This window comes from Spodoptera frugiperda, chromosome 5 (assembly GCF_023101765.2).
Source record: "Spodoptera frugiperda isolate SF20-4 chromosome 5, AGI-APGP_CSIRO_Sfru_2.0, whole genome shotgun sequence".
NCBI lineage: Eukaryota > Metazoa > Arthropoda > Insecta > Lepidoptera > Noctuidae > Spodoptera > Spodoptera frugiperda.
Window position 1 is genome coordinate 5,470,511 of NC_064216.1, and position 16,016 is coordinate 5,486,526.

A 16,016-nucleotide genomic window follows, 5' to 3' on the forward strand; every position below is an offset into this window, starting at 1 on the left:
TCAAAAGCAAGAGAAAAGTAAAACACATAGATTAGGAGGGTAATATAAAGATCAAGCATAACTAAATTGCTTAAAGTAATCGATTATGCACATCACTATAACAGTACCTACTATATTTTATACCTTTAGAGAATAAGTAAGTGATGTTAATGCTAATACATTACACATTTTTGACATCAAAACCTACTAAAAAATTGTCGGCAATTACTCGTATGTTGACTTATGCAAATCGATTCTCCTGTGTTTGTTATTTACTTTTGTCAATTCTTATGATTTATTAACTTGTGTTGGTACATACATAGATTAAATAATCTCAATAATGCTAACCTGTGTGTTTGAAACGAAATAACAATTAATGGATCACAATTATATTAGAGGTTTTGTTTAGGAAAATTTTACCACAGATAGATTATTATTATTTTATTATTTATTTATTTTATTAAAAGGTACATGTTATGAACTTATAACTAGTACATAGTCCGACAAAACTATATATGTAGTTTGTCTGTCGGATCCAAAAGTTTAAAAACTAATCATGCAAAATGAGGGCTTAGTACGAGTTTGTTTTAGGTATAACGAGCTCAAAACATTACCACGTGTTGTCTTCTCATTGGTCGGCTCATTGGAGTCGGCCAATGAGATCGCCGAATGCGGTTTCTTTTCGATTTTGTAAATCGTAAAAGAAACTCGTACTAAGTAATACATATATTATAGTGATCTTAATACTATTTTTAGTTAGTTGGAATTCAAGAACCATTCTAGTAAACCTAATTAAGTAACAGGCAGGTTGCTGAGCTTTGATTGAAATACTAATTGCTTTAACAATGTTCTATCTTGATTGGCATTCACGCTAAACAAAATGTACTACACGTACAAAGTAATCCAGTATTGATACTTTTTTTGTTTTTTGCGTGTTTGCCGGTATCGTAATATCTGGTAACATTGTTAACTAATAAATCCATAATTTGTTTTTCTTTCAAAAATTGTTGTAATTATGAAATACAATGTTTCTTTATTGCTACATCGATGTTAATTATGTTAGCGCAACAGTAGTCATAATTATCGTGAATTGCTATAATTTTTCGGGCTATTATAATTATACCCAATTTTCTTCTCTATACATCTATTCACTTGGTAATTCCAGTCTTGCATTTTTTATGTTATAGGCCGGAAAGGAACAAACGGATCACTTGATGGTAAGCCATCTCTGCTGCCCATGCGCATCTTCCTCGCACAGCAACTTTGCGGCGGCGCATCTTCGTAGCACAGTTACATTGTTTAGTATCAGTGGAAATGGTCACATAGTTTCACAGCTTAGTTATAGCATCTTCGTAGCATATCTACATAGCACCCAGAAAAAATCCCTTAATATCATTACAGTAAGCGTGACTATTTAAAAGCTACGTTTAGTATTAAAATATTAATAGCACACCAATGCATGATAATCGTTAATTAATCAAGACTTTCTTTAAACGATTAGGTAGCTCACGACAACGAACACATGTTATTAGTTTGACTTTTACCGTCACTTCAAATAATTGTCAGCTTCCGCGTTATATCGTCCGTTTGATACAGTCCATTACCGGTATAAATGTATAAATATAATTGCAATAATTTGCTACTCAGGTATTAGGTGCTCGTAATTTACTGAACGTACAACGACACCTTGACTGTCTTGTTGGTACTACATCTTCAACTATAGCAGGTTGGTTTGGGTAAATTACTTAGTAATGGACATTTCAATTTCCTACCAGATATTTATATTAGCTCGGAATCTGGATATCATTACTGTTGAACCTCACCATTTTAATTCTGTACACACTTCCAAGTTCAGTACGTTCGTCTCCATTTTAATAAAATTGTCTTTCGTCAATCCCGCCGTACTTTTGGCAGAATCTGATCTCTTCTTTCACATTTTTTTCTTGAGGTGAGAAAAACTTCCAATGACTTCTCTCGCCTTAGGCGAGGTAAGAGAGAGTAACAGACTCTTACTGACTAAAAACCACCCCGTTCCTACTCCTGATTTTCAAGCCAAAGCCCCGGTAACCCTGCTAGGTAGTCCGCAGCTCCGGATCAGGCCGGATCCCTACTGGGCCCCATCTTTATCTTTCATCATTTAAGATGACACCGTATTAAGAATCTAGTGTACAAAGGTAGCTAAACTAAACATCTCTAAGTTCAAATTCTTGAGGTGACTAACGATAGAGAACAGCTTCAAACTAATTTAATTAATCATAGTGATCAAAGGATATCATAAGTCGAACTTAGTCTTTCGGTTTTAACTTTCAAAAGATACACAGTTGAAAGTTTCCTACAAAAGAACGTTTTAATTTTCTCACTCCAAGTGATATTGGCGAAGTTTTACTTAGTTCCAACATGGAACTCCTTGTTAGAACGGTCTCGTACATATTTAAATAGTTTTAAAGAATGTCCGATCTTCGGAAAATATTGCTGTTGGAATTTATTCGAAATTTTTATGGAAGCTAAGTTTACCTTTTAATTATGGGAGTTTGTACACTGATTTTTAATAAAAAATATTATGATGATTAGTAAAATGATGGATAGATTATAATGATAAGCTAACCTCTATTACATAGGACTTAAAACACTTAATATAAATGATGAAAAGTAGGTGTACATTGTACAGTGGCATTACCTGCCCTAATGCGCACTTCTGCCTATCCCTTCAGGGATAGGCAGAAGTGCGCATTAAAGCGCGCAGGGATTAAAGGTGTGATGATACGACGATAAGTAAAATGAATTAACGATGTAAAAAAAACCTAAAAGAATATTAAACTATTATTGATCAAAGACACATAGCTGTTTTTTAAGAAGATTGAGTGTTCCTACTGTCTTCCATGTAGACATTCAATTGAGTAAAACACGTGTTTGGAATTCAAAATAAGATACTTACTTATATCCCTCAATGTGGATATAAGTAAGTATCTTACCTTCCTATCCTTTTTTGTACATATTATTATTATGTACGCAAGTACATATCAAATTGTGATACAGCAACTCACACCTACAGCCAATTACCAAAACCAATTTAAAAATAAAAATACTTAATTATTTTTAACACTCAGCGAAAAGCAATTCAAAGCAATCAATAGCAACAGGCTTGATCAAATTAAAAACTCCGTGCTGTTAATGAGAATTGCTTGACAAAAACTATCACAATATCAGTATGACATTGCCTTGAGTCGAACTGGCAACACACTTACGAAGCCAGTTAATATTTTTGTTAATAAAAATAATTTAATAAAATATATTTTTATTTGTGTCTTGTTCGTCGTTAAACCGGTGTTAAGCACGAGATTTTTGGTTACCGAATTCGGTAAAGTCTAACTGTTTTCGATTCCTAAATTCTCATATACTTAAATAGTACAAAGTTTGGATTTTTATCTCTTATGTAAATGCAGACTCCTGTCTAATAATGTCTCATTAGTATCTGTATAACGATTGTTCCTGCTATTCCAACATCCCAAACTTCTGGAGACGGAAAAAATAAATAGAATACATAATTGTAATAATTTAATGTTTTTTTTTTTACAGGTCATCACCAAACAACACCAGAGGAACAGCACACAGTGTAAAAGTAAACAGTAGATCAGTGAATGTATAACAAAGTGCTAGTTGAGTGTTTTGAGTGGCAATACGTGAGTTCACTGTCATGTGACGTATTACAATGTTGAAGATACAAATGTTAGAGTCCATCGTCAGTAATGATGCTGATGAGAGTCAGGAGCAGCAGCCGAATGGGTAAGTTTTGAATTTAATTATCATACTATCAAAAAAAAACATTTTTATCAGACCATGTACATAATTTTGTTAGATTATGGACATTGAACTTAAACACTGTTAGTAGTATAGTATAGAGTTCATGATTAAAACGTTAAGACGATTTAAATGAGTACTCGTATTGTTACAAGGATTGATATAACAAAAGTAAAAAGAAATTCAATTATGTATACTCAAAAAGCACTTCTAAATGTCCAATTGCGTGTACCTTACATTCTTCCCACGAAAGAAGCGAATTAACAACCTATAGATAAAACTGTACGTATCAAACAAAACAACATAATAATTCATATTACGTTCGCCTTCTAGCAACAATTGTATAATCCAGGTTAAGCACATTAATAAACGTCAAGCAAAAATACAAACAATTACCTAAAGACCGTACTATGTAAGTATTCGTGCAAACATAGTTACCGCACGCACATATATGATAAGCAACACACTAGAAAATTCAGTATCACATTAAACGCTATTACCGAATCTATGACCTAACCACAGAATCCAAAACAAGCCACTAAATAACGTAAGTGGTTCCACCGTTGAACAGAACTCACCTATATTCTATTTCCACTATGAAGATATCGATTTCGAACAAAATAAGCGTCCCCGTGGCGCCGGTATAATTTCGCAAATAACTTTTTATTGGGACATCACAGATCGCTACCGGGTCACAGACAGGTTCCGAGGACGATTTCTTACGGACACGACAAACAAATTAATAAAATTATGTATACCTAACCTACTTACTGGAAATATGGTCCCCACTTGTTATTTGTTTTAGTGAAGGTTGACAATATCTTACGTTCATTTCCTCATCCTTTATGGGTTTCTCTTTGTTGGCCTAATAAAAATTATTATTGGTTTCTTTTATTTGCCATCATATTTAACCTTCCGATATTGTTATACTTAATTATTTATTTTAAAACAAGGGTAAAATAGGAACAGGTGATTTGTAATTTGCATTAGATAACTAAGTAACTGCATAGAATAAAATAATACCATTTAGCAAAATAATACCCTATGTTATAAATAATATTTCTACAACTGATGAGGCGAGTAAATGTTAGAACATTCACTAAACTGCTTTTAAATTAACAACCCTTGAACTTAATCATTTCATTACTTATATTAAACAGTTTCTAATGACACTTACCCAAAAAATTAGAAAACATCCCAAAATACATTCAGGTACCACAAAACCCGGAACCAAAGCTTCCAGTCCATTCATCTCCAATTCGACCTAGCAAGCAAGGATCGCTAGAAACACTGTTTGCGCTCGTAAAAACTAAATGAAAACATAGCGACAGGCGACACAACGACGCGACAGCAACGTCGCCCGGGCATGGCGGACAAAACAAATTCAACAGCATGTTTTATGGAGCCACCATGAAGAAAGGCCTCGGGATTATAAGTTATAAGTTAGACAATGTTACTGTTTTCGTAGAGGATTGATATAGCCATCGACAGAATTACTTGTTAGATTAGTGGGATGGATAGACTTACAAAACTCGATGTAGTCGAAAGTACTTACGAAGTGAGAAACAGCATAGGATGGAGACAAAATAAAATTGATTTTATTGACATTCAGGTTTCGTTGAAATTCAGTAGAAGTGTGATGTACTCGTATGCCTACGATTGAGAAACAGATTTTCACGAGCAACTTGATAAATCTAGTATTTAACTAAAATTTTTGAAGGAGGAGAAGGAAGACTATTACAGCATTAGAAATAAAAAGAAACAGGACGCGAAAACGTTCGCAGTTTTTTATTATCACACTAGCTGATGCCCGTGGCTTCACTCGCATGGATAACGGACTTACTGGCTATGACTTACGAAATGTCAACCTCTATTTTCTCCCCTATGCATTTCTAGATATTTTATCCCAAAAAATAATACAAGTCCTATAAACTTTCTTGACCTACATCGACTCATTATTATCACATTTTTTAATTCCTATTTCAAAAACAGTGGTGTCAAATCATATTCTCAGTAGTGTCGCCTGGCCAGAGCTACTTAGAACACACAAACGAAAAGATGCCAGACTTTCGCTCAGCCTAAAGAATACTCTAATATTGATCGGCTAAGATCTTTTTACCGAAGTAACAAATTCTAGGAAAGATCAATATTAGAGTACAAGAGAAGAATTTACACCAGATCTCCTTCTGGCTTCCTGAGTATATACGGACACCAACAGTATCAAATCAAACGTCAATCTATTATCAAAATGGATAAAAACTTTAATTGCGTGATTTAGAATTCCTGATTTTACAATATTGAATCTTAATTCGAAAGCGGGTAGATAGAATTATGATTAGAAAGCGGGTAGAAATCATTTTACATTTCTGTAGTTGACTTCTGATGTTGATAAGTCGATCGATATGTGGAATATGTTTATTGAATTACGAGTTAAATTAGTGATAGTGATGTTTTACAAATATTTAGAAGATAAACTTAATAATTGTGATCCAAGCTGAAGTGGTGTAAAATGAGAATGAATAATTATTGACATGTGAAGTGTGATAAATGTAAAACTATCATGAAAAATTTAATTTTACTCATATAAATAGTGATTATTATGTTGTGTGTAGTTAAAATGTCTAAAATACTAGAAAATATGCTTCGGGGTGTATACAAAATTGGTGTTCCAATTATTTCTGATGTTCCTTAGAACCTTCCGAGGACTTCAACGTATAAAGAAATGTAAGTATGTACTATGTATAATTTCAAATTAACAGTTCTTGATTGTGCAATTGAACATCCACTTGAAGTTTTAGTTGGTGGACCAACTTCATCACCACTAACTCCACCTTGGTGTACGATTGCAAAATTTATAATAAAGATACACCATATTGTAGGTAATTAGCGTATAAATAGCTACTAAGAAGAAAAATACAATCAATTAATTTATAAATACTATAAGAAGAAAACTAGCAATGTCAAGTACACTTAGAATCTCAATAGTCATCTTCCATCATAATAGACCTTGCAGATTCTAATAAGAACAACCGTAACACTTCACAATATCAGTTACGTACTTACTTACATCGAGCACAAAGCAAAGGCAATTGATTTTAATTTTCTATCGTCGATCGATTCATTAAACGAGGCATACCATTCACACAATTAAGTCGGTTATACACCATCGTGCAATTAACTCGCAGTTACTGCTGTTACACAACGGTGTGCCACCGATATTCCGTTCGGAGCAACGAGCCATGAAATATGACGCTAGAAAAAGCGATCGTGTGTACTCAGCCTTAATTCATGTTTCGTACGCTTGATACAGAACGTGTACGAAAATGTTAATGGAATATTGTTTGTTAATTGGTTCTTCTCGGAATGTGTATTTTATTTCTTTGTAAATTGGGTTGAAAATCAATAATGCAAATGGTTTCAAGTAAATTGTGATCGTTGAAATGATTACTCTGTTTTTCGTATGCAAAATTACATTTGTATCATATTAAGTAGTTACTACAGTTGAAAATGGTGGTCTGGATCTGGAATATAAAACTCCATGTTGACAACATTTAGCAAAGAAAAAGAAAGAATTATGCTATGAACCTTATCGATAGATATTTACATTTGCAGCTCTGAAATTAGTTCAAATGTTTGAGCTACGAAAACATAGCTTTTCTTCCTAAACAAACATAATATCTTGGAAACGATATCACCAAGAAACTACCGCTAAACACATACCACACAAAGTTCAAGCGTAACTAAACTCAATTTAGTCAAACCCCGAGCGGTTATGAACGTTGAAATCTACCACAGTAATCCCAAACATGGGCCCGATGGAAGCAGGAGCCCCGGGTACCATTGTACCCCAAAATAACCTGTTAGGGACCTTAAATAATAACGGTGAGAAACTCACAAGCCTTCATAATGTTTTCTACAAAGTAAATATAGAGGGAAATCTGTTTTCTAATGGTGAGAAACTGAGAAAGGAAAAGCCGTGTTCCCGGTAAGTCTCGGCTTTATTTCATTTTCTCTCACACTGTGTGATATTATAAGTTTTACTGTTGAATAATAAATTGTTGGAGAGTCGTAATAGACACGCATAAACGTCACACTGGCATTCACTATTTCCTTTATGACAGGTTAATTGATGAACAGACAACGCGTAACGACTTAGATAGGAAACGTGCGAAGATGTCATCGTGGCGCGGTCGAAGTATTTGAAACAGTTATTTACTGCAATTTATAATTTATATTTAACGGTTTAAAGTGTTACTTTAACAGATTATGATTCTCACAAGCTAATTTCTTACCTAGTAATAATACAGGAGGATTCAAAAACTAATACAGCATTTACAAAACTTGTTTTATCTTCTTCACCAAGGTAACAAATTCAGAATACCCATATATGTATAGGTGTACAAAACACCAATTTACAATGCCGTGCAAGTAATGGCCGTATGCCTGTCTACTGCAAACACTAGGATAGGCCATGTTTCTCTAAAGTGACTTGTACAACATGCAACGCAGGATAAAGGGTGATAGATGATACACTATGTTCGGCCTGAAATACGCCCGAAATCGAAACTCGAACAAAATACGTTTGTACGGATACGAGTGGATAGTGTAGGGAACATTTTGGTGAACTTTAGTTCGTATGGCACCACCAAACTAGGTATGTATTTTATTATAAAACCCATTTCAAATTACGTCTGTTGGATTACTATAACATTAAATTTAATGATTTAATTTTTCTGCCTATGATACGTAGGTACCTGGTGAAAAACCTGTGTTGAGAAAGACTGAACACAAAATAACGCAAATGCACCGAATACCGACCGGTGATCGGCGCGGGCGAACAAAATCCTCCAAAAGATAAACAAAATATTCAAGATCGTATAATAAAAAATGCTTTTCCGAAAGTATATTAACTATGAATTAGAAATATGTTCATAATTTTGCCCTTTTACAACTATTTTGTACCTATATTTCGATTTAAACTCTTACGCTTGGAAAAATACTAAAGTCCCCGTATACCGACCGACTGCCGACAGATGTCCGTGATACCGACTCCTCAGGAACCTGAATCCGTCCGACCCAAACGCACATTGTAAAATCAACTCTATATCTTAGCAGTAGAGTAGAAATTCGTAAAACAACTATCTTTCTAAAACTATTCACGCATTGTTTTTGGATTCGATACTGAAATTACGATAATGAATTTTAAAATTTAACATAACATTACGTTTTTTAACACTCGGAGATGTAAGCAGAGAACATACAATGTGACGTCTACTTTTCAACCTACCGTGTAGGTAGTTATTTATTTTTTAATTAAGTTTCCTAGTATTTCAGCATAAGATTTACCTACATCATGTCGATCTTAATTTATTATGCCTAATAAAGAAATTGTTCGTATTGGTTAAATGCGAATGGACTTTAAGTACCTATAGGTAGATACCTATTGTTAAGATACGTAATTAGGTAAATTCGTGACTAATCTTTTCTATGTATCTACCTATACATTACATACTATGTATCGTACATATGGTAGGTACTTATTTTATTTACTTTACTACTTGTAGGTTGTAGGTACAATAAACCTCCGTAGTTATTTTCGGAACATTAGGATTATTTTCGGAATGTCGTAGGTATTACGTACAAGTACTATACCTATTACTAACGTTTTTGTCGTTCATCCCGATGACTTACCGATGATGTGCTTATCATGTAATTTAAAAAAAACACCAAAACCTATATTCCCTTAGTTAGTCGGAACAAGGGACAGGGAAACAAATCGTATCCAGACTACGACCAAACCTGTATTTGTATAATAAAACGTCTTAACTGAAATTTATACCATTTTTTTAGTTACTTTCTACTCTACTATTACTTATTAAGTTGTAACAATATCGTATTCATGAAATTCTTCGAAATAAACATAAAATATAAAGGTTTACTTCTAGCAAGTCTTTGTGAAGGAATCGTAAATATATCGGAAATATGTCAATTTGAAACGTAAATTACAAAGAATCCATTATAGTTAGCATAGGTCGGATACCGGTCTAATATCTAAGGATAGCTTTAAGAATAAGAAACTAATCACAAAACACTCCTAAAACAACCCACGTTACAGAAAATTAGTGTCATTCATAAACCTTAAAATTCCGTTTACCGACCAATTTGGTCGGTATTCGGTACGTCGTCATTTTGTAGGGCTCCTTATTCCGTCCAACATTAATTTATCGATAAATCTATAAAAACATGGAATTTCTGTATGCATATTGAAATTATAAGGACTCAATGAACCAATAAATCACATAAAGTAAATACATTCTTAGTTTACCCGAGTGATCATCGTCAAAATCGAGATCTTTTATTTCACTGATTTATGTTTTTTTCGCATGAAAATTTACGCAAACTGCACCTTTTTTATATTTCGCAGGACAGTCGGAATGTGCGTTAACCCCACAAACCCAAGTTTTGACTGAAGGTGAATGATGAATTAATGTATTGAATAAGGCGTATTTCAAGACTTTCGCGCGATAAATACACAAATTAGCGTAAATAAACTAAAATGGTCGGATAGAGGAGGCCGGTCGGTAACCGGTACCTTTGCGTTAAGTCCAAGGGGATAGTTGGTTAATTTTTATTTTATTGTCCGTTTGTAGATTATTTTAATACATTAGATACGTATTTTTTTTTTATTAATTTGACGTCACTTCTAGGTTCGTTTTATACGTAGAATTGAGGTAAATGCTCCCACTCCTAAACTTTGATTAGTTTTATTCCAGTATGGTTATCTTACATGAAAAATAAAATAATCGGTGTCATATTTTTTTTCATTACCTAACTGACGGACTTAATAGATTTTTAATTTTCATACCCCGTCATCATCCCTAATCAAGTCAGATTCAACAAATCGTTTTGAGTATCGATCAATAAGTAACTTATAGCACTTGGGATACACTTAGTACAAAGGTGTGTTATACACAATCATGTAGTTAGTACCTACGTAGCAATAGGGACACTATTGCATATCAAATTCTGGCATAGATTGTCAATTCAGAGCCAATCATCTTTGAGAATCTCCAATGTGGACAGCACATGAATATTGTCTCGTTAACTGCCACCGAACTCAATAGATGGCGTTGTGTATTCAATTATTAGTTACTACCGCCCTCAGAGATATTAAATGATTACTTAAACTATTCCTTAGTAAGGAATTTGTATGGAAAACTATTGCTAAGGACAGGTCTAAGTAACCATTAAATGACTCTGAGTGTGGCAGTTAGGGATAGAGAATTAGATAAGAAATATTAAGGTCCATGAGGTAACTAGCTTCTTTTAGTTATGGTACTATGTTGTATGTATAATTATGGTGGTATATAGGTGTCGTCATAAGAATTACATGTCCATGAAGAAATTTTGGAGAAACGCTATTGTTTTCCTAATTTACTCGTTCTAAACTTTTTGTCTCCTAATTAATTGCATGCGGGCGTGAAATCCCAAATACGTTCTACCAATTTCGCTTCTTACTTAAAACGTTCAGCTACTTTAAATACTTCCTACAAATGTATTTGTCAGTTGTTTGCGTCAGAATTAATCTATCGGATAATCTGAGTGGCTAATACAGCTTTAACGAGTTAAACTTAGGATCTTTCTAAGACCCTTGACCCAGTTGTAGCCCCATTGCTCAGTTGAGCACTCACGACTGCCTCCTCTAGGCGAGTATGACCATCTGCTTTGAACAGCAGCTCTCTTCACAAAGATCCTTTGTTAATTCCTGGTCAGTTGGTTAATTTAGTGAAGATAGTAGTAATAAATATTACGTTTATTGTTTTTATTTTCAACTAGCTACTTCCGCGCGGTTTCACCCGCTCTGCTCGGTTCCTATTGATCATAGCGTGATGATTTATAGCCTATAACCTTCCTCGGTAAATGCGCTATCCAACGCAAAAAGAATTATTCTAATCGGACCAGTAGTTCCTGAGATTAGCGCGTTCAAACAAACAAACAAACAAACAAACTCTTCAGCTTTATAATATTAGTATAGATTTAATTTCTACTGTATTTATAATGATTAGCTCATTCAAAATGCCAATAATTTATGTGACAAAAACAACCTAATATTTTTTGAATAAGGCAGTATCTAGAAAATGTGATATATTCATTTTTTTAAACTTTCATTCATGTTGCATGCAGCCCTCTATCCAACAAACGTACGGTCTACGTAATAAAAAAATCGCAACGTATCCTTTTAAGGGTGGATCAGTATACATTAAAGGTACACATTATACCGTGTATGGAAAGGACACAGGTGGCGCTGCTGTATTTTCATTTAAAGTTGGGCACTCCCAAAGGTACAGCTTAAAGGGCTATCAGGCCTTAATCCTTCGAAAATGATGCAGGTGTGTGTCAGTTAGTGATGAAAATATCCCCTAGTTTTGGTAAAGTTTTGATTACTTAACGGGGTATAGGGCAAAAGTGGGTGAGTGGTTTGGATCAGTTAATAACTGTTTAATAGGGATATAAGACCCACAAATATCCTTTGATATATTTACTATCAAATATGTGTGGACTTCGTGACTTCCATAATTTATGTTTTTAATCCCCGCTAAGCCATGATTCGAAGAAGAATGAAGGCAATTATTCAACTAACCTAATTTATTTTAAGAAGGAAATTATAACGTACGTCTAAATCATTAGATTATTTAATACATAAAACAATTTCAAGTGTAATTTGTCTAAATAAACGCCTACAGAAACAATTAGCGTAATGTTTCACTTACGTAGGCGACCACTCTGTTCCCATATTACTTGGATGTCTACTTAAATCAGTTTTGCCATATTTTTAGCCGGAGAAATAATTCTCTTTGTCACCTGTGACAAAGGTATAAGCTGTCAAAGCCACCGTCTCATTACTGCGTCACTTTATCCATATGGAGACAGGCGAAAATATCGCTTACAAGAAAATATATATCTCAAATCGACCACCTTATCAAGACCTGTGATCTACTAGCTAGTTCCCAACAATTTTCTAGAAAGTTATAGTATAGGACAGGTCAATGAAAGCTAGTCCTATTATGTTATCAAAATAAGTTTTGTTTTCTATTTATTTTGTCCTGTGTAGACTAAAGACAGGTCTGTTACCTACTAAATTAAATGAGATTATTTGAGCACTTACCTATCGCTAATCTGTTTAGATTTTTCTATTTATATCTTTCTTTTTTGGAAAACACGTGTAAGAAAGGTCGCTGTGCCTATATCAAATGCATTGAAAAGTATTTTAATGAAGCTTGTCACACATTTTTAGCTTTCAGAAAATATGTAGGTACTACCTACATAACCGTATGCCTGTCATACATGGGCATGGGCAGAGACTACGGAACGCAAACTGATGAACTGAAAACCTCTTTCGCTTCATCAACAGTCATCCGTCTTTTCATACATGCTCGTCAGTTAATCTGGTCTGGTCTATATATCTCTGTCCTAGGCGCCCTCTAGCGCCAGTCCCATTCATATCCGCTGTGTGTACTAAAAAACATAAAAACCTAAAACCTAATAACTATGCTAATCATATCTTACATCTTCATATCATTCAAATTCACCAATGTTAATATTTTTTCAATCTAACTTTTCGTTCACCTTAATACCTAAATATGGAGTTCGAAAAACTATCAGCTATTTCTCGTCGGTTCGAATAACAGCACCGTTGGCCACAAGTTCGTTAAAGTCTAAAGCACTTGGAGTTTTAATTAAAAGTTCTAACAAAAGACAGCCCCTAACCTATATCGAACACTTTCAGGCAACGATTTGCAGAAATATCGAATTGGATCATTATTTTGCGAGAAAAATCGTGAGACGAAATTAGTTCCGTTTAAATTTTTATCGTAGGAAAGAAATTGATGCAGATATTTCTATTTCATTTAAGTTCAAATCCTAAAGATAAACATTAAAAAGATGTGTGTAAAAAACTGAATAATGATATGATATTGTGAGCTTTATAGGATTAGATAGAACTATATCTGATAAGCGAGGATGTAAAAATGAAATGGGAACGTCATTAATTACCGACACCAAGCAATAATAAACGTGTGTGATAAGGACAGGAAAAAGGAAAACAAGGGATGTAAGCAAAACAGAAAGCGTTATTTTTCATTAACGTTTGCGTGGCATTACTACTACTAAAACAAACCAAGAAAACACGACCATAAACATATTTTATCGTTAAAAAGTAAGTGGACATAAGCTGTTACTCTTTTGCAACCGCATTCTCGTAAAAAAACGTAATGACATGAAGCTATAACCAAGATTACGCAAATCACACTTCTTTGTTTCATCAGCAAACATAACAAAAACATAATTAAAGCCATTATTAAGAAACTTAACGAATACACTGCGTAAATATGCAATGGTTTTGTAAACCTTTATTACAATTTTTAATAGTAATGTTTGTATGTCGTAGGCAACTATGTATTCTCATAATTTTGAGCGTTATGTATATGTAGGTATGTAGGTATTCAAATATTCAAGTATTTATTGCATCCATAATGTTGTTATTGGACCCTGTCGGACACATATAAAATTCGTAGGAGAGGGGAAGGTATTTAGAACTAATTTAATAGTTTAAGTGTGGGTGAGCCATGCTTCGGCACGAGTGGGCCGACTCGACCGGAGTGATACCACGGCCTCACAGAAAACCGACGTGAAACATCGCTTGCGTTGTGTTTCGTTGTGTAAGTGAGGTTACCGGAGGCCCAATTACCAATAACCCTTAAATCCCTAACCCCGAAAGACCGATAACGCACTTTTCACTCCTTTGGTGTCCATGGACGTCGGCTATTGTTTACCATCAGGTGATCCATCTGCTCGTTTATCGGTTTATGCCATAAAAAAATGTGCGATTTTATTTCAATTCCAACTGAGCATTTGCTTCATGTCTACAACCGCTAAGACCCATCCATGTCAAATATTACCAGAAGTGTCAAAACATATTATTGCTCCCATAAATCAGAAAGTTGAGCCAAAGCCTCGGCTCTTATATTACAGAACCCTTCCCTTAGGTATTCACACCTATTTATATTATACTTACTGATATTATAAATGCGAAAGTTTTGATATATTTGTTCATTTCACTACACATACATTTATTTTAAACTTCAATACTTCTGTTTGGGCCGGTGGTTTAAGACGCCCGCATCTCATGCACTTATCCGAGTTATACGTACTTTCTAAGATTATTTAGACACCACTGACAAACGGTGAAGAAAAATATCGTGTGGAAACGGTGGCCACCTATAGGCTGCCACCAACCAGATGATGAGCTTCTGTTTGGTATATCATCAATGTTTGTTAATCAATTATTACGAAATGGTTGAAAGGATACCTTTTTTCCATTGAAAATATTCAACCTACCTACTATTGCATATTATATTTATATGTATAACAGACGACCCACATAATTTAATTAATCTGGATCACCGGTGAACGGTAACCTCGTAGTAAGGGCCAACGATCACAAATCTATTGTGGATAGAAACAAATGTAGGCACTGGGAGTCTGGGAACGATTTACCCAACCACAAATACCCCGGTATTAAGAGTAAATCACAATTAGTAGGTAGTATATAGGAAAGTTTGCGTCCCCGTAAAAGATAAACTGGTCCATTAGGGGCTGATTTTAAGGAAAAATCATTATTTGGGTTTGGGGCCTTAGTAGGAGTTTGCTTTACGTATAATGAGAACGAAACCTGAGTGCGTTCAGTGCTGTGATTGGTTGGTTCATTGCAGTAGGCCATCTACTTCGTTGGCGTGTCGCTAGTGCGGCTGCTGAACAAGTCTAGATTCAAGAAAAGCAATTATGTAGTATCAGTTTTAAGTTTCATTAGCTTATTTTTTTATTTGTTTAATTAATAAAATGTTCTTGATAGCAAATAATATTTTATTACAATAAGATAAGTATGGTTTTTGCAAAACACAGCCATAAAAGTTTATAGCATTAGTTCACAAACGACAGTAACCACCCAAAGCTCTTTAGCGTCATTTTCCAACTTCACGTATTATATGGGAATATTTCATATATTTTTTACTCGTTGATAAATCATTTCCAACTGAGGAAGCATCCCATTTATAACATAATCACAACCTCATGCTAAATATTATAGTATCTATATTACGTATAAGGCAATTACATTTTTGTTAGTCTTTTATGCCCTTTCAAAGCTTAAGCGAATTAGTCCAAAAATAGCTTCAGTCCCA

At 34.2% G+C, this 16,016-nt stretch overlaps 1 protein-coding gene across 3 annotated transcripts in view; it reads left to right on the forward strand.

Moving 5' to 3' along the window:
• Window positions 1-16,016, forward strand: part of LOC118272267 (rap1 GTPase-activating protein 1) — a 283,102-nt gene that overhangs the window by 97,087 nt on the left and 169,999 nt on the right. For 2 of the 3 annotated variants that reach the window (XM_050693613.1, XM_050693604.1), the window contains exon 2: window positions 3,556-3,762. In XM_050693613.1, coding sequence (XP_050549570.1) covers window positions 3,689-3,762 — 74 coding nt within the window. In that variant the 5' untranslated portion in view covers window positions 3,556-3,688. Of the gene's footprint in view, window positions 1-3,555; window positions 3,763-6,362; window positions 6,502-16,016 lie in introns of those variants that run through there. The other variant, XM_050693612.1, reaches the window with a different exon arrangement.